General features: G+C 41.9%; 3 protein-coding genes across 8 annotated transcripts; 2 read left to right on the top strand and 1 right to left on the bottom strand.

Moving 5' to 3' along the window:
• Nucleotides 1–63: 63 nt before the first annotated feature.
• slc37a4a (solute carrier family 37 member 4a) lies at nt 64–11,389 on the top strand. 5 transcript variants are annotated; one of them, XM_029773406.1, is made up of 10 exons: nt 117–327; nt 4,966–5,011; nt 5,148–5,446; nt 5,662–5,894; nt 6,096–6,342; nt 6,605–6,763; nt 7,136–7,221; nt 7,310–7,423; nt 7,527–7,665; nt 10,940–11,389. In XM_029773406.1, the coding sequence occupies exons 3-10, from the start codon at nt 5,299–5,301 to the stop codon at nt 11,104–11,106; spliced, it is 1,293 nt and encodes a 430-aa protein (XP_029629266.1). In that variant the 5' UTR covers nt 117–327; nt 4,966–5,011; nt 5,148–5,298; the 3' UTR covers nt 11,107–11,389. The 5 variants fall into 5 exon arrangements, with proteins under 5 accessions (XP_029629264.1, XP_029629266.1, XP_029629267.1 ...); XM_029773407.1 differs by having other exon boundaries at nt 119–342; XM_029773404.1 differs by lacking the exon at nt 4,966–5,011 and having other exon boundaries at nt 64–327.
• A 193-nt stretch (nt 11,390–11,582) lies between these two features.
• On the bottom strand, nt 11,583–13,075 carry LOC115206425 (trafficking protein particle complex subunit 4). The gene is made up of 5 exons (XM_029773411.1): nt 12,850–13,075; nt 12,517–12,691; nt 12,292–12,395; nt 12,055–12,181; nt 11,583–11,940 (listed from the first exon to the last, which is right to left on the bottom strand). Exons 1-5 carry the CDS (start codon nt 13,022–13,024, stop codon nt 11,862–11,864), a joined length of 660 nt encoding a protein of 219 aa, XP_029629271.1. The 5' UTR covers nt 13,025–13,075; the 3' UTR covers nt 11,583–11,861.
• Nucleotides 13,076–13,234: 159 nt separating this feature from the next.
• Nucleotides 13,235–16,634, top strand: LOC115206426 (40S ribosomal protein S25). Of its 2 annotated transcripts, XM_029773412.1 has the most exons (5): nt 13,236–13,340; nt 13,967–14,062; nt 14,177–14,360; nt 16,209–16,379; nt 16,571–16,634. In XM_029773412.1, exons 1-4 carry the CDS (start codon nt 13,338–13,340, stop codon nt 16,373–16,375), a joined length of 450 nt encoding a protein of 149 aa, XP_029629272.1. In that variant the 5' UTR covers nt 13,236–13,337; the 3' UTR covers nt 16,376–16,379; nt 16,571–16,634. The 2 variants fall into 2 exon arrangements, with proteins under 2 accessions (XP_029629273.1, XP_029629272.1); XM_029773413.1 differs by lacking the exon at nt 16,571–16,634 and having other exon boundaries at nt 13,235–13,340; nt 16,209–16,378.
• The last annotated feature ends 819 nt before the right edge of the window (nt 16,635–17,453 follow it).

Genomic DNA, 17,453 nt, shown 5'->3' with positions numbered 1-17,453 from the left:
TAAGTGGCGCCAAAGTACCTAATCTCTGCAAACGAGACAACCCAGCAACTATGTAACACTTCGTCATGATGACACATCATAGTTAATGGCATTTTCGATAGAAAGTTCATGTTTGTGGTAGCGTGGTCATTGACTTGAATATCGGGCTTGGTGTACAGAGATTGAAAGAAATGGCCCACTGGGCACAGACGTCAGTCAATTCAACGTATATTCCTATGTTTGTTCAAGTAATGTCATTGCAATGACGTGCAAACAACGTTGATTCAACCAGTGTGCGCCCAGGGGAAGGAAGTTTATGTTAACAAGAAACGTGGACTAACGAGAGAGGTAAAGAGCAGAAAGGTATTCACACCCTTTCACTTTTTCCACATTTTGTTGTGTTACAGCCTGAATTTAAAATCGATTACATTTAGATTTTGTGTCACTGGCATACACACAATACCCCACGATGTCAAAGTGGGATACATTTTTTAGAATTGTTTTACAAACTATTTATAAATGAAAAGCTGAAATGTATTTTTATTTCACCTTTATTTAACCTGGTAGGCCAGTTGAGAACAGGTTCTCATTTACAACTGAGACCTGGCCAAGATAAAGCAAAGCAGTGCGACACAAACAACAACAAAGAGTTACACATGGAATAAATAAATGTACAGTCAATAACACAATATAAAAAAATCTATATACAGTGTGTGCAAATGAGGTAAGATTAGGGAGGTAAGGCAATAAATTGGCAGTAGTGGTGAAGTAATTACAATTTAGCAATTAAACACTGGAGTGATAGATGTGCAGAAGATGAATGTGCAAGTAGAGATACTGGGGTGCAAAGGAGCAAAATAAATTACAATATGGGGACGAGGTAGTTGGGTGGGCTATTTACAGATGGGCTATGTACAGGTGCAGGACATTGAGAGACTTGTCCCGAAGCCACTTCTGTATTCTCTTGGCTGTATGCTTAGGGTCGTTGTCCTGCTGGAAGGTGAACCTTCTCCCCAGTCAGGTCCTGAGCACTCTGGAGCAGGTTTTCATCAAGGATCCCTCTGTACTTTGCTCTGTTCATCTTTCCCTCGATCCTGACTAGTCTCCCAATCCCTGCTGCTGAAAAACATCCCCACCGCATGATGCTGCCACCACCATGCTTCACCGTAGAGATGGTGCCAGATTTCCTCCAGACTTGACGCTTTGCATTCAGGCCAAAGAGTTCAATCTTGGTTTCATCAGACTAGAGAATCTTGAGTCCTTTAGGTGCCTTTTTGCAAACTCCAAGTGTCACTTAATCTGAGGAGTGGCTTCCATCTGGCCACTCTACCATAAAGGCCTGATTGGTGGAGTGTTGCAGAGATGGTTGGCCTTCTGGAAGGTTTTCCCATCTCCACAGAGGAACTCTGGAGGTCAGTCAGAGTGACCATTGGGTTCTTGGTCACCTCCCTCACCAAGGCCCTTCTTTGGCCAGCTCTAGGAAGAGTCTTGGTGGTTCCAAACTTCTTACATTTAAGAATGATGGAGGCCACTGTATTTTTTGGGACCTTCAATGCTGCCGAATTTTTCTGGTACCCTTCCCCAGATCTGTGCCTCGACACAATCCTGTCTCAGAGCTCTACAAACAATTTCTTTGACCTCGTGGCTTGGTTTTTGCTCTGACATGCACTGTCTACAATGGGACCTTATATAGACAGGTGTGGGCCTTTCCAAATCATGTCCAATCAATTGAATTTACCACAAGTGGACTCCAATTAAGTTGTAGAAACATCTCAAGGATGATCAATGGAAACAGGATGCACCTGAGCTCAATTTTGAGTCTCATCGCAAAGGGTCTGAATACTTATGTAAATAAGGCATTTCTGTTTTTGTTCAAAATTTGCAAACATTTCTAAAAACCTGATTTCAGTTTGTCATTATGTGGTATTTTGTGTAGATTAATGAGCGGAAAAAGTATTAAATACATTTTAGAATAAGGCTGTAACGTAACCAAATGTGGAAAAAGTCAAGGGGTCTGAATACTTTCCAAATGCACTGTAACTAAGTACAGGATCCCTAATGTAAACTGGATCTCATTCCTCCATTGGAAAAGCATATACGACTGTCTCACTTTAGCTACTCCATGCTGGCCTACTTCAGCCACAGTTGAAGTCGGAATCTTACATACACCTTAGCCAAATACATTTAAACTCAGTTTTTCACAATTCCTGACATTTAATCCTAGTAAAAATTCCCTGTCTTAGGTCAGTTAGGATCACCACTTTATTTTAAGAATGTGAAATGTCAGAATAATGGTATGAATAATAGAGAGAATTATTTATTTCAGCTTTTATTTCTTTCATCACATTCCCAGTGGGTCAGAAATGTACATACACTCAATTAGTATTTGGTAGCATTGCCTTTAAATTGTTTAACTTGGGTCAAATGTTCCAGGTAGCCTTCCACAAGCTTCCCACAATAAGTTGGGTGAATTTTGGCCCATTCCTCCTGACAGAGCAAAGTGTAACTGAATCAGTTTGTAGGCCTCCTTGCTCGCACACGCTTTTTCAGTTCTGCCCACAAATGTTCTATAGGATTGAGGTCAGGGCTTTGTGATGGCCACTCCAATACCTTGACTTTGTTGTCCTTAAGCCATTTTGTCACAACTTTGGAAGTATTCTTGGGTCATTGTCCATTTGGAAGACTCATTTGCGACCAAGCTTTAACTTCCTGACTGATGATGCTTCAATATATCCACATCATTTTCCAACCTCATGATGCCATCTATTTTGTGAAGTGCACCAGTCCCTCCTGCAGCAAAGCACCCCCACAACATGTTGCTGCCACCCCCATGCGTCACAGTTGGGATGGTGTTCTTCAGCTTGCAAGCATCCCCCTTTTTCCTCCAAACATAACGATGGTCATTATGCCCAAACAGTTGTATTTTGTTTCATCAGACCAGAGGACATTTCTCCAAAAAGTACGATCTTTGTCCCCATGTGCAGTTGCAACCATAGTTTGGCTTTTTTATGGCGGTTTTGGAGCAGTGGCTTCTTCCTTGCTGAGCGGCCTTTCAGGTTATGTCGATATAGGACTCGTTTTACTGTGGATATAGATACTTTTGTACCTGTTTCCTCCAGCATCTTCACAGGGTCCTTTGCTGTTGTTCTGGGATTGATTTGCACTTTTCGCACCAAAGTACGTTCATCTCTAGGAGACAGAACACGTCTCCTTCCTGAGCGGTATGATGGCTGCATGGTCCCATGGTGTTTATACTTGTGTACTATTGTTTGTACAGATGAACATGGTACCTTAAGGCATTTGTTAATTGCTCCCAAGGATGAACCAGACTTGTGGAGGTCTACAATTTTTTTTCTGAGGTCTTGGCTGATTTCTTTTGATTTTCCCATGATGTCAAGCAAAGATGCACTGAGTTTGAAGGTAGGCCTTGAAATACATCCACAGGTATACCTCCAATTGACTCAAATGATGTCAATTAGCCTATCGGAAGCTTCTAAAGCAATGACATCATTTTCTGGGATTTTCCAAGCTGTTTAAAGGCACGGTCAATTTAGTGTATGTAAACTTCTGACCCACTGGAATTGTGATACAGTGAAATAATCTGTCTGTAAACAATTGTTGGGAAAATTACTTGTGTCATGCACAAAGTAGATGTTCTAACCGACTTGCCAAAACTTTAGTTTGTTAACAAGAATTTTGGGGAGTGGTTGAAAAATGAGTTTTAATGACTCCAACCTAAGTGTATGTAAACTTCCGTCTTCAACTGTAACTATGGTTGGTAAAGCAGGACAACCCCAAAAAAATACTGAACTACAAAATTGAAACATAATATTGGCAACTTTATTAAAACATTTTAATGAATAGGCTACTTGATGGTCAACAGATGCAAATGTATCATTCTCCACATTTAATGTCAGTTTCATTGAGGACTTTTCCCCATAACAGAAGCATGCGAGGGAGTTCCATAACTTCCATTGTAGTCTACCATTTGATAAATATGTTGAAATAACTATATCGCTGGAGTCATTACAAATCAATTTGTTCCACTTGTTTAGCCTACCTGGAGCTGGCAGACCAATTTAATAAATAGCCTATAACTTTGGTGTATTGTTGTGGCAATTATTAATGCCCATGTTAAATTAAATCAATTAGAAGTTATCAAAGCTCTATCGCAACTGACGATCAATTGCTATAAATCATTAGATTGACGGTAACAGTCAGTCAGATTAGGCTACAGGTTAAAAAAACAAATGATCACTGGCTGTTGACAAGTATATTCAGTTCATATACATATTATTAATATTTAATTCAGTGATTCGAATTACCGCCACATTCTCAGTAGCCTATTCCCACAGATGATCGATGCTTGACTACCGTTCGACAAATACAAATATTCTCGCTATAATAATCTCATAATGTAGACTAGTTTACTCGCACTGCCTACCCGCACTGTATCTGCGAGCTGTTGGCTAGAGCGCACGTGCCAAGACCAGAGTAGGCACATTTTTCTATCGAAAATGTGATGGAAACACATTGAACTTTAGATTTTTATTAGGTACATAACAAATGTTGCGAAAAAGTGTATGTTGTGTGCACAACATCAACACGAACAGATTTGTATCTGCAACAAGTCAGTTTGGAAACACCACTGTTGGGAAAATGCGCATATTTCCTTTGTGTTATTCACATGAAAATATGTTGCCAATTGTATGGAAACCTAGCTAATGATGCATTTTCACACCAACCAACCCACCGTGATAATGGGGTTGTGTTTTGTGCTGACGGTCATCTCTGTTCACACACCCCCTGGGCTGAGGAGGATCCACCCTCTGGGCTTGCAGTCACCATTGGACTCTCCAATGAATCATTAACTAAGAACACTCAATAACATCCAGGCACACTGGCAGGGAGGAACAGTCAGGATCAGCAAGAGGGGGGTGAAAGGTATATAAGAAGAATCAGGAGTGTCTTTCATTTTCTTTGCAGACTGTTGGACAATACAAGCAGCATTACAGAAGATAACAGCATCGGAGTAGGTCAATTCCATTATTGCCTCTTCCCTTTGACCCTTGTAGAACTCGGATAAGGCAGGGGAAATCAGTCTTAGAGTAGAGAAGTTGTCCATTAACCCCAAATATTGATTACAGCTCTCTCCCTCTTCTAACCAGCTCTGCACTGCACCGTGGATCCTGACACCAAAGTTCAGTCACTGGTGGCAGAAGTACTTCACACTCGAACAAGAGGTGCCTCTCCCTTCCTCTGTAGTTTTGTTTTATAATCCTCTTTTATTTAGCACTTTTTTTCTGCACTGCAAAAACGATGGCAACCGCAGGGTATGGATATTACCGCACCACCATTTTCCTGGCCATGTTTGTGGGCTATACGCTGTACTACTTCAACAGGAAGACCTTTTCCTTTGTGATGCCCTCTCTCATGCAAGAGATCAAGCTGGATAAAGATGACCTGGGTAAGAGAAGCCTCTCTATTGTCTTTTCCTCTATTTCTGTCTCGCATGTCCCTAACAACAATTAACAACTAAAGTTTCGATACTGGGCTGACTGATTGGTTTAATTGAATGATCATATGGGGATACATCAGTTAATGCTTTGTGTATGTTTATATTAGTACCAAAATCAATTAAACATTGTGTTCTGCCTCTGTATTGTGTGCACTACCCCTCAGGCATGATCACTAGTAGCCAGTCTCTGGCGTATGCTTTAAGCAAGTTCATCAGCGGTGTGTTGTCGGATCAGATCAGTGCCCGCTGGCTCTTCTCCATTGGCCTGTTCATGGTGGGTGCCATCAATGTGGTCTTCTCCTGGTCCTCCACTGTGGCCATTTTCTCTGGCCTCTGGTTCCTCAACGGCCTGGGTCAGGGCCTGGGGTGGCCCCCATGTGGCAGGGTGCTGCGCAAGGTAGGACCAGGAAGTAACACTGTAGTCCACGGGATATGAAGCTGTCAGACACGTATCAATCAATTGCCTGCTCTGTTAAAATACTGGTCAGTCAGTCTGTACCATTTTGTATATCCCTGTCCATTCAACACTAGTCGTGTCAAGCCATGAAGCACATCACTAGTCTGATATTATGAAATGTCATTCCCTTCTGCTCCTCAGTGGTTCGAGCCCTCTCAGTTCGGGACGTGGTGGGCGATTCTGTCCTGCAGTATGAACCTGGCTGGGAGTTTAGGCCCCATTATTGCAACGTTGATGGCCCAGAGCTACAGCTGGAGGACGACCCTGTCCATCTCAGGCCTCTCCTGTTGTGTGGTCTCCTTCGTCTGCCTGCTGTTGATCAGGAACGAGCCCAAAGACGTGGGCTTGCCCAACATAGACACTGGGGGGGCCAAGAAGGGAAAAGCAGGTCAGAGCTGGGAGCTAACCTCATCTTGTCCTGTGGTTGAAACATTGCAAAATATGTGCGACTGTGACGTGCACAGGTTTTATTTTGAACGCATGCCTTTTTGTGTATTGTCTGCATGTGCAATTGTGTGTAAGGTCAGTAAAACTCTGTGTCAATGGACACTGTACCCAGTGTGCCCCTCACACGCTAGCGTGAACAAGTTCAAGATCATGCACACTCTAAGTGATGTGCTAGTGTGACTGAAACCTCTCTCCCTTACCAGGCTCATCCAGTGATGAGACCACCTTCAAAGAGTTCATCCTGTCCCCCTACCTGTGGCTGCTGTCTGTGGGCTACCTGGTGGTGTTTGGGGTGAAGACAGCCTGCACTGACTGGGGCCAGCTCTTCCTCATCCAGGACAAGGGCCAGTCAACACTCATGGGTATGTAAGTCGGATACATTAAGACCTGTGTTTTCCCTCTGTTTTACGCAGTTTGATATGTATTGTCATGAATCTTATCCTGGAAGCAGAACAGTGATTTGCTCTTAGATAGGCCAGCTGCAAAGTAAAAATAGTCTATATTGTAAAAATGTATTAAAACAAAAATGAGCTTTTTGGTATTCATTCAAGGTTAGGGTTAGGCATTAGGGTTAGCAGTGTGGTTAAGGTTGACAGTGCCAGCTAGTGACCACTGCAGATTCATGACTAAAAACGCTAACCTGCCTGTTTTACCAGTATGCAATAGACTGCAGTTGATAACTCAGTAATAACTGCCTCTTGTTAAGTTTGACTGAATGCAGCTCTTTTTCACAGGCAGTTCCTACATGAGTGCCCTGGAGGTGGGAGGCCTGTTGGGCAGTTTAGCTGCAGGATACTTCTCTGACAAGGCTGTGGCACAAGTGGGTTTACAGTGACATCATACACTAATTCAGAGCTCTATATAAATCATTGCAGTGTTTGTAAGGTACTGTATTTCTTTTTGTACAGCAAGGCATGAAAAGTCATGGAAACCCCCGTCATTTTCTCTTGATCTCAATGATGGCTGGGATGTTTGGTTCCATGTATCTATTCCGGGTCACTGTCACGCCAGACAGCCCAAAGGTATAGTAAACACATCATGTTCCATCAAAACTTCTTTCAGAGCCAATACACTATTAGTCTGTTTGTTAGTTCATGTTTTTTTTTTTGTATGTTATAAATTCAGATGTGGATCCTCTTCTTGGGGGCTACATTTGGCTTCTCATCTTACGGACCAATAGCCTTGTTTGGCGTGATAGCCAATGAGAGTGCTCCTTCAAACTATTGTGGAACGTCACATGCTATTGTTGCCCTAATGGCCAACAGTAAGTTTATCTCAACCAAAATGTCTCAAATTGTAATGAATGCTTTTCTCACATTTGTTTGTATTGTATTCCGGTGTTTTGGCTTTACTAGCAGTACCAGACAGGTACACTACCGGTCAAAAGTTTTAGAACACCTACTCATTCAAGGGTTTTTCTTTATTTTTACTATTTTCTACATTGTACAATAATAGTGAAGACATCAAAACTATGAAATAACATATGGAATCATATAGTAACCAAAAAAGTTAAACAAATCAAAATATATTATATATTTGAGAATCTTCAAATAGCCAACCTTTGCCTTGATGACAGCTTTGCACACACTTGGCATTCTCTCAACCAGCTTCATGAGGTAGTCACCTGGAATGCATTTCAATTAACAGGTGTGCCTTGTTAATTTGTGGAATGTCTTTCCTTCTTAATGCGTTTGAGCCAATCAGTTGTGTTGTGACAAGGTAGGGGGTAAACAGAAGATAGCCCTATTTGATAAAATACCAAGTTCATATTTTGGCAACAGCTCAAGTAAGCAAAGAGAAACGACAGTCCATAATTACTTTAAGACATGAACCTCAGTCAATCCGGAAAATTTCAAGAACTTTGAAAGTTTCTTCAAGTGCAGTCGCAAAAACCATCAAGTGCTATGATGAAACTGGCTCTTATGAGGACCGCCACAGGAATGAATGGAAGACCCAGTTACCTCTGCTGCAGAAGATAAGTTTGAGTTACAAGCCTCAGAAATTTCAGCCCAAATAAATGCTTCACAGAGTTAAAGTAACAGACACATCTCAACATCAACTGTTCAGAGGAGACTGTGTGAATCAGGCCTTCATGGTCAAATTGCTGCAAAGAAACCACTAAAGGACACCAATAAGAAGAAGAGACTTGCTTGGGTCAAGAAACACGAGTAATGGACATTAGAGCAGTGGAAATGTGTCCTTTGGTCAGGAGTCCAAATTGGAGAGTTTTGGTTCCAACCACCGTGTCTTTGTGAGACACAGAGTAGGTGAACGGAGGTGTGGTTCCCACCGTGAAGCATGGAGGAGGAGGTGTGATGGTGTGGGGGTGCTTTGCTGGTGACATGGTCAGTGATTTATTTAGAATTCAAGGTACACTTAACCAGCATGGCTACGACAGCATTATGCAGCGAAACGCCATCCCATCTGGTTTGCACTTAGTGGGACTATCATTTGTTTTTCAACATTACAATGACCCAACACACCTCCAGGCTGTGTAAGGGCTATTTTACCAAGAAGGCTAGTGATGGAGTGCTGCATCAGATGACCTGGCCTCCACAATCCCCCGACCTCAACCAAATTGAGATGGTTTGTGATGAGACGGACCGCATACTGAAGGAAAAGCAGCCAACAAGTGCTCAGCATATGTGGGAACTCCTGTTGGAAAAGTATTCCAGGTGAAGCTGGTTGAGAGAATGCCAAGAGTGTGCAAAGCTGTTATCAAGGCAAAGGGTGGCTATTTGAAGAATCTCAAATATAAAATACACTGCTCCAAAAAATAAAGGGAACACTAAAATAACACATCCTAGATCTGAATGAATAAAATAATCTTATTAAATACTTTTTTCTTTACATAGTTGAATGTGCTGACAACAAAATCACACAAAAATAATCAATGGAAATCCAATTTATCAACCCATGGAGGTCTGGATTTGGAGTCACACTCAAAATTAAAGTGGAAAACCACACGACAGGCTGATCCAACTTTGATGTAATGTCCTTAAAACAAGTCAAAATGAGGCTCAGTAGTGTGTGTGGCCTCCACGTGCCTGTATGACCTCCCTACAACGCCTGGGCATGCTCCTGATGAGGTGGCGGATGGTCTCCTGAGGGATCTCCTCCCAGACCTGGACTAAAGCATCCGCCAACTCCTGGACAGTCTGTGGTGCAACGTGGCGTTGGTGGATGGAGCGAGACATGATGTCCCAGATGTGCTCAATTGGATTCAGGTCTGGGGAACGGGCGGGCCAGTCCATAGCATCAATGCCTTCCTCTTGCAGGAACTGCTGACACACTCCAGCCACATGAGGTCTAGCATTGTCTTGCATTAGGAGGAACCCAGGGCCAACCTCACCAGCATATGGTCTCACAAGGGTTCTGAGGATCTCATCTCGGTACCTAATGGCAGTCAGGCTACCTCTGGCAAGCACATGGAGGGCTGTGCGGCCCCCCAAAGAAATGCCACCCCACACCATGACTGACCCACCGCCAAACCGGTCATGCTGGAGGATGTTGCAGGCAGCAGAACGTTCTCCACGGCGTCTCCAGACTGTCACATGTGCTCAGTGTCAACCTGCTTTCATCTGTGAAGAGCACAGGGCGCCAGTGGCGAATTTGCCAATCTTGGTGTTCTCTGGCAAATGCCAAACGTCCTGCACGGTGTTGGGCTGTAAGCACAACCCCCACCTGTGGACGTCGGGCCCTCATACCACCCTCATGGAGTCTGTTTCTGACCGTTTGAGCAGACACATGCATATTTGTGGCCTGCTGGAGGTCATTTTGCAGGGCTCTGGCAGTGCTTCTCCTGCTCCTCCTTGCACAAAGGCGGAGGTAGCCGTCCTGCTGCTGGGTTGTTGCCCTCCTACGGCCTCCTCCACATCTCCTGATGTACTGGCCTGTCTCCTGGTAGCGCCTCCATGCTCTGGACACTACGCTGACAGACATAGCAAATCTTCTTGCCACAGCTCGCATTGATGTGCCATCCTGGATGAGATGCACTACCTGAGCCACTTGTGTGGGTTGTAGACTCCGTCTCATGCTACCACTAGAGTGAAAGCACCGCCAGCATTCAAAAGTGACCAAAACATCAGCCAGGAAGCATAGGAACTGAGAAGTGGTCTGTGGTCACCACCTGCAGAATCACTCCTTTATTGGGGGTGTCTTGCTAATTGCCTATAATTTCTACCTGTTGTCTATTCCATTTGCACAACAGCATGTGAAATTTATTGTCAATCAGTGTTGCTTCCTAAGTGGACAGTTTGATTTCACAGAAGTGTGATTGACTTGGAGTTACATTGTGTTGTTTAAGTGTTCCCTTTGTTTTTTGAGCAGTGTATATTTTGATTTGTTTAACACTTATTTCGTTACTGTTATTTCAGTTTTAATGTCTTCACTATTATTCTACAATGTAGAAAATTATAAAAATAAAGTAAAACCCTTGAATTAGGTGTTCTAAAACTTTTGACCGGTAGTGTAGTTCAACTAAGTCTGTATATCCTATTTATGAGAACCAGCCTAATTGACATTCCTGTATCGTTCAGTTGGTGGCTTCTGCTCTGGACTGCCGTTCAGCACCATCGCCAAGCACCACAGCTGGGAAATGGCCTTCTGGGTAGCAGAGATCACTTGTCTCATCACTACCATCTGCTTTTTCCTGCTGCGGAACATCAGAACCAAGATGGGTCACATCCCCAAGAAGACTGACTGATCACTACACCAACTCTTTGCTGTCAATGTGGGAAATGTACATTCTTATCCTAAATTCTTATTTATTAAGTGTTTTTGATTTGAAAAAGGCTCAATTGAATTGACGGGAGACATGGTCCTGTATATTCTTCTTTTAAGAGATGGTGAGACATGGAGTTGAGCGAGGGAATATTTATTTTCACTGAAGATGTATTCAGATACAAATACATCAACCATGTTGTGTTACTTAAAACTCTTTTCAATGCTCATGGCATAAAACAGATCCTAGATTCAAGTATTGAAAATGTGTCAATATGATTATTTGAAACCAAGACACTTTTTATGGTCAAATGTACTGCTCACTTTTTAAATTAGCACTGTACACATCTCCTTATATGGGTGAAATGTGTTTGAATAGATAAGACTTGAATAAAATACCTTATGTTGTGGTTTTAGTTAATTCTAAAAAGAATTACATTGGAAAGACTAGAGATGATAAATGTTACATAGGTGTTTATTCTTAAAGTATATACAAAAACAAAACATTCAGTATTTACATTGTATCCCAGTATAGCATATCCTTCTCATTTACAAGTTATTCAAGATTAGTTCTGAAATATCAGCACTGTTTGGAGACATGTTGACCCATATGCAGTGTACTGTAGCTTCCCAGTCACAACAAACACAATTCAATGAATTGGCAAAAAAAAGAAAAGAAACTGGAGCAATGGATACTCTGGATTTGCCTTCGTACACATTTTTCAGGTTTGTTTCTGCTCAAGATCCAGGTCCAAAGTTACCAGCTTTCTCTGCTATCTCCAATGCACCCTTCAAATTCTGATCAAAGAGTTCACACCTGTAACAAGAGAGGGCAAAATATATCTCACCATGGTTGCTCATCAATGACTTGGTTAACTGATAGAGACTCATGTGAGAGACAGAGGGCAGATATTTGACATGTGACAGTTACCTGATAGGCATCTCCAGAGAGTAGAAGGGGTTCTTGAGGGCGAAGTCTGAATAGATCTCGTAAATCTTCCTGAGGAGTGCGTCAATGCCAGACTGCCGTGGGTCTGCCAGCACAATGAACTTTATACCTGATAAAAAGATGTTGACACTGAGGCAGATTTCGTTTTTCTAAACAAGAGCATTGCATGTAGACATCACATACAGTGACTGATAGTGGTGTTTGAATGCATGGCTTTACCAGTGAGTGTCTGAAAGCAGTGCAGTTTAAACATATCTGTCTCCAGCATCTCAATTCCTGAACTGCCAACTTCAGGGGACAGCTGTGAACCAATAGCAAACAACCTAGGAAAGAGTACAATTCAACATGCCGCAAGATCATGGAAAAGCCTATGTCACCATAGACAAATGATTTATTCATGTTAGAGCAGACAGATGTAATCACTTGCGAACTGTAACTACTTACGAATGAAACATTGAAGCCAGCATCAGTTTTTCATTTGAACTCAAGCGAGCCCTTCCGAAACGTATGGACACCGGATAGTTTGTTGAGTCTTTCAAGTATTCGATGATCTCCTTCCCATCCGCCGTGAACTTGCCGTTGACATCCACTCCATTGATGGACAGTAAAGCATGGCCCACTAAATTAATAGAAGTATGCGTGCACAATGTTAACAACAAATATAAACATGCACAATGCAACATTTGAGTTCCAACCATGACATATTACCAGTTATCACTATAAACATTTTGTAAGCCTTGATGTGATCAGTTGACTGTTGCTGACAACTTACTGTACCTCGGATTCCATCGCGTTGACCAAATGATACAACAACTTTCTCATCGTGGATCTTTAACACCAAATCTAAAGGATAGCTGAATGTTTTCTCTGCTTCGGCTCTCGGTACATAATTGTCATACTGGTAAATTAATCCCCCAGCCTTATTTACAACATACACACTGAATATCGCCATCTTTGCCTTTTTCTGCACAGCTGACGATATTGTCAGGCGACAGGAAATATTTCAGACAAAATAAAATACAATCTTCAACAGAGGTAACTTTAGCTGCGTGTTCATTCGTATTGTTTTTTGTTTAAGATCGCATCTATATTTATTTCGCAGATCTTTTAATTATTAATTCTAAAACCAAGAAATAGAAAAAAGTCTAGAAAGAATAACTACATTTCCCAGTACCGTACTTCAACATCCGCATGTACGGGTTTTCTTAGGGGCTGGTGCACGGGTTGAACGTCCTTTCACTCCGACATCTTGACGGTGGGACATCATGGTAAGGTCTTTAGCGTGATTTTTCATTAAATTCGATGGCGAACAAAAAATATACTCTGAAAATGTCAGTCTGAATAGATCACAATGCGTATTTGGAAAATATACTTCGTCCTGACCGTGGTTGTGGATGGAATGGCTCAGTTATATATTCTAGTTGGACATGCTTGGTAGCTAGCTAACGCTACATGCGGTTTATGGTGCACTGCATGACCACGGCCCCATGTGTAGATATCTCATTTCCCACACAAATGTATCAATTGATGAGATTATGCAAACTGGACGCCAGTTCTCTGCAGACCACTATTGGCCTAACTGAAGCAGGTTGTTAACTAACGTTAGTTAACAGGCTAGCTTTTAACATGTAACTAGGCCCTAGTTAGTTGGCTTAGGCTTGTCTAACGTTTACATTTGTCACACTAAAATGTTCAAAGGTTAACATCCTATTTGGTTCAATTCCAATTGAGGGACTCGTGGTTACCGTTTATTAGCTAATCATATTGTTACTGCTGTCTTCTGTTAAGTTGGCTGTAAATGTTTCAGTGCACTAACGTTAATTCGTTTTGGGAAATGTGTGGTGGTTAATTCAGCATCAGTTGGATAATGGTAGTGCGATCTGTATTATTCCAGCCTCCTAAGGACGCCAAGGGGAAGGGGAAGGATTCTGGGAAGTCCAAAAAGGACAAGGATCCAGCCAACAAATCTGGAGGCAAAGCCAAAAAGAAGGTATGTCCTGGTAGCGATCTTTTTGTGGGAGTTGAGATATTCCTTTGGGGTCATAATGGTTTAACTGTCAGGAGTGTGAGCAACATCAACAACTTCTCCATTTCCTCTGAGCAGAAGTGGTCCAAGGGAAAGGTGAGGGATAAGCTCAACAACCTGGTCCTCTTCGACAAGGCCACCTACGAAAAGTTGAACAAGGAAGTGCCCAACTACAAGCTCATCACACCAGCAGTCGTGTCCGAGAGGCTAAAGATCAGAGGCTCTCTGGCCAGGGCTGCCCTCCAGGAACTGCTCAGCAAAGGTGAACCCTACTCTGATTCCCAACCAGTGTTCACTCATAGGGAATTTGATGAAATTGGGAAGTAGTTGAGTAGCCAGATCTGACTTTAATGTAAGAAAAGTATGTATAGCAGTCACTGAACTCACATTTCAACATTTAGCTTTATTTTGGAGCCATAATATCAGAAGTGCGGATAGTATTGCTTGTCAGAATAGGCAGGCACCCTTTTGCATGGATTCCTTCCTGGTTCACTGCTCTGTCATATCTCTACAATAGTGTTGTTTTGTGGCAGGCTACATTCTTCTGAGGGGATGTATACCTGGTTACATTTTGAGCTTTGCTACAGTGAAACCTAGTAAGTCTACAAGGCACAGACTATCATGGGTCTGCCACAGAGCCAATGTGAGAGAAAAAAACTGTTAACCTCTAGGGGGTGTGGGGCGGTAGCGTCCTACCTGGCCAATATCCAGTGAAATTGCAGAGCGCCAAATTAAAAAACAGAAATACTCATTATAAAAATTCATAAAACATACAAGTGTTATACATCGATTTAAAGATGAACTGATTGTTAATCCAACCACGGTGTCAGATTTCAAAAAGGCTTTATGGCGGACGCATACCATGCGATTATCTGAGAACAGCGCCCAGCAGACAAATCATTAAGCAGTTACCAGCCAAGTAGAGGAGTTACACAAGTCAGAAATGGCGATTAAAATCAATCACTTACCTTTGATCTTAATGTTTGCACTCACAAGACTCCCATTTACGCAATAAATGTTTGTTTTGTTTGATAAAGTCCCTCTTTATATCCAAAAACCTATTGTTCGCGCGTTTTGTTCAGTAATCCACAGGCTCAAAGGCAGTCCCAACAGGCAGACGAAAAATCAGTAAAGTTCATAGAAACATGTCAAACGATGTTTATAATCAATCCTCAGGTTGATTTTAGTCATAATAATCAATAATATTTCAGCCGGACAAAAGCTTCGTCAATATAAAAGGAAAACAAGAAAGGTGCATGAAAAACCTCTGGGACACTGCAATGTCCACACATTGAGTGGTATTACTCCCTCATTTTTCAGAATACAAGCCTGAAACAATTTCTAAAGACTGTTGACATCTAGTGGAAGCCATAGGAAGTGCAATTTGTGTCCTAAGTCAATGGAATCTGTATAGGCAGTCAATGGAAAACTACAAACATAAAAAAGAATCCCACTTCCTGGATGGATCTTTCCCAGGTTTTCACCAGCCATATCAGTTCTGTTATACTCAGACATTATTTTAACAGTTTTGGATACTTTTGAGTTTTCTATCCAAATCTACCAATTATATGCATATCCTAGTTTCTGGGCCTGAGTAACAGGCGGTTTACTTTTGGCATGCTTTTCATCCGGTTGTCAAAATACTGCCCCTACCCTAGAGAAGTTAATCCTCATGTACATATACCCATGTTTAGCACTCTTCTCACTTGCCTTCCAAATGAAACACTAAATATTTTTGGTGTTACTACAAAGCAAACACTTTCTAATGCACATCAGTTCTATTTAAAACATCACTTTTAACCCCAGTCGGCAGTAGTCTTCCTTCAAGGGAAGAAGGTAACAGCATTTTGCTACACCCACTATAATGCCTGCTAAATATGTGACCAGAAAAATTTGATTTTGAAGATACTGTTGTTTTGGTAGACATTGGCTCTGATCAGTGACTACAAAGACTGGCACTGCAACTTGATGTCTGCTCTTTCAGGATCATGTCTTGTAGATATTGCCTTAACTTGTCAGGGCAGTGAGTGGGTCAGTTGGTAATGTGGGACCATAGAACTTCAATATCTGTATGAAATAACTGACACGTTCCATTCTGCCTCCCCTCTAGGCATGATCAAGTTGGTGTCAAAGCACAGATCGCAGGTGATCTACACACGTAACACCAAGGGTCCCGAGGAGGAGGGTGGCGTTGTGGTTCCAGACAAGCCAGAAAAGCCTGAGAAGGCAGCTAAGGCATCAAAGGCAGAGAAGGGAGAGAAGGAAGAGAAAGCATAAACCGGTATGTGTTATGCTAGTACTCCTGTTGGAACTAGCCTACATTCTATTAAAAATAACTGAAGAGTGCTTACTGCAATTTGTTGTTGCTGATTTTTATTGTTTTAGCATAAATGTAAACGCATAACATGTTAACAGGGCAGGTTGGAGGACTACTTCTATGAATCCCATCTAAAACAATGTTTTTTTTTTCAGGTTGTGTTGTTGTTATTCCTGCGTTCAGATGTGTGATGTAAGGTGAATAAAATTCTGAAAATACGTTTGTGTTGCTTGTAATATTCTCTTACTCTCCCTGTCGTCTGTGTACTCATCATTTTGAAGAGACTTTATAGCTCCAGATATAGGGCAGTGATTCATTAGGTTACAGTTGGCTGGAGAGCTGTGCATCTAGTTTCAGTATGACAACTCCAATTGATATATTGTAACGTACACAGCAATTGATCTAGCAATATCCAGAATGAAATGCCATTGAATTTCCACAGGACTACAAACCTTGACTTTGAACAAATTGGGGTTACAATATCACATGCAACAATGTTGCCTCTGCATAAACACTTCAACTCACTTGAACTTCATTTTGACTGTCATTGGCGAATAAAATCCCGGACTTCTGACCAGCAAATAACCTAACTGTTGATTGTTTTTTAGTCTTGCCCTCACATCAAATCAGTTTGAAATTGTAATCCTGGTGGGAGAGGACAGGGCTGTGGCGTGAAACTGGTGTGAAGTGTTGTGGTATTACGCTGTCAGAATGGCGCTTTGGGGACAGAAGACAAGCGGCTGAGGCATCCCCTTGGAGGCACCCTGCCGAGCATGTTTACACCTAATTTAGTGTGTTGTGTTCAATTAGTATCAATGTTTCCCTTTCTAATGGGACTTGCCCAACCCTACATTTGTGCTTTCACTCGTGCTGTATTTGTTAATTTTGTCACCCATTTTTAAATTCAGTAGGACATCCAGGTTCATGCTATGATCGTGTTCCTGCATTCCATATAAGGTGGATTGTTTCCAATGCATTTCTCGTAGGGCTATCTCGGATCCTTGCAACCCTACCGTAACCTTAAATAAAATAATAAAA

The sequence above is a fragment of the Salmo trutta genome, chromosome 13 (genome assembly GCF_901001165.1).
Source record: "Salmo trutta chromosome 13, fSalTru1.1, whole genome shotgun sequence".
NCBI lineage: Eukaryota > Metazoa > Chordata > Actinopteri > Salmoniformes > Salmonidae > Salmo > Salmo trutta.
Note: the sequence above shows the minus strand (reverse complement) of the source record. Positions and strands in the feature narration are given on the sequence as shown.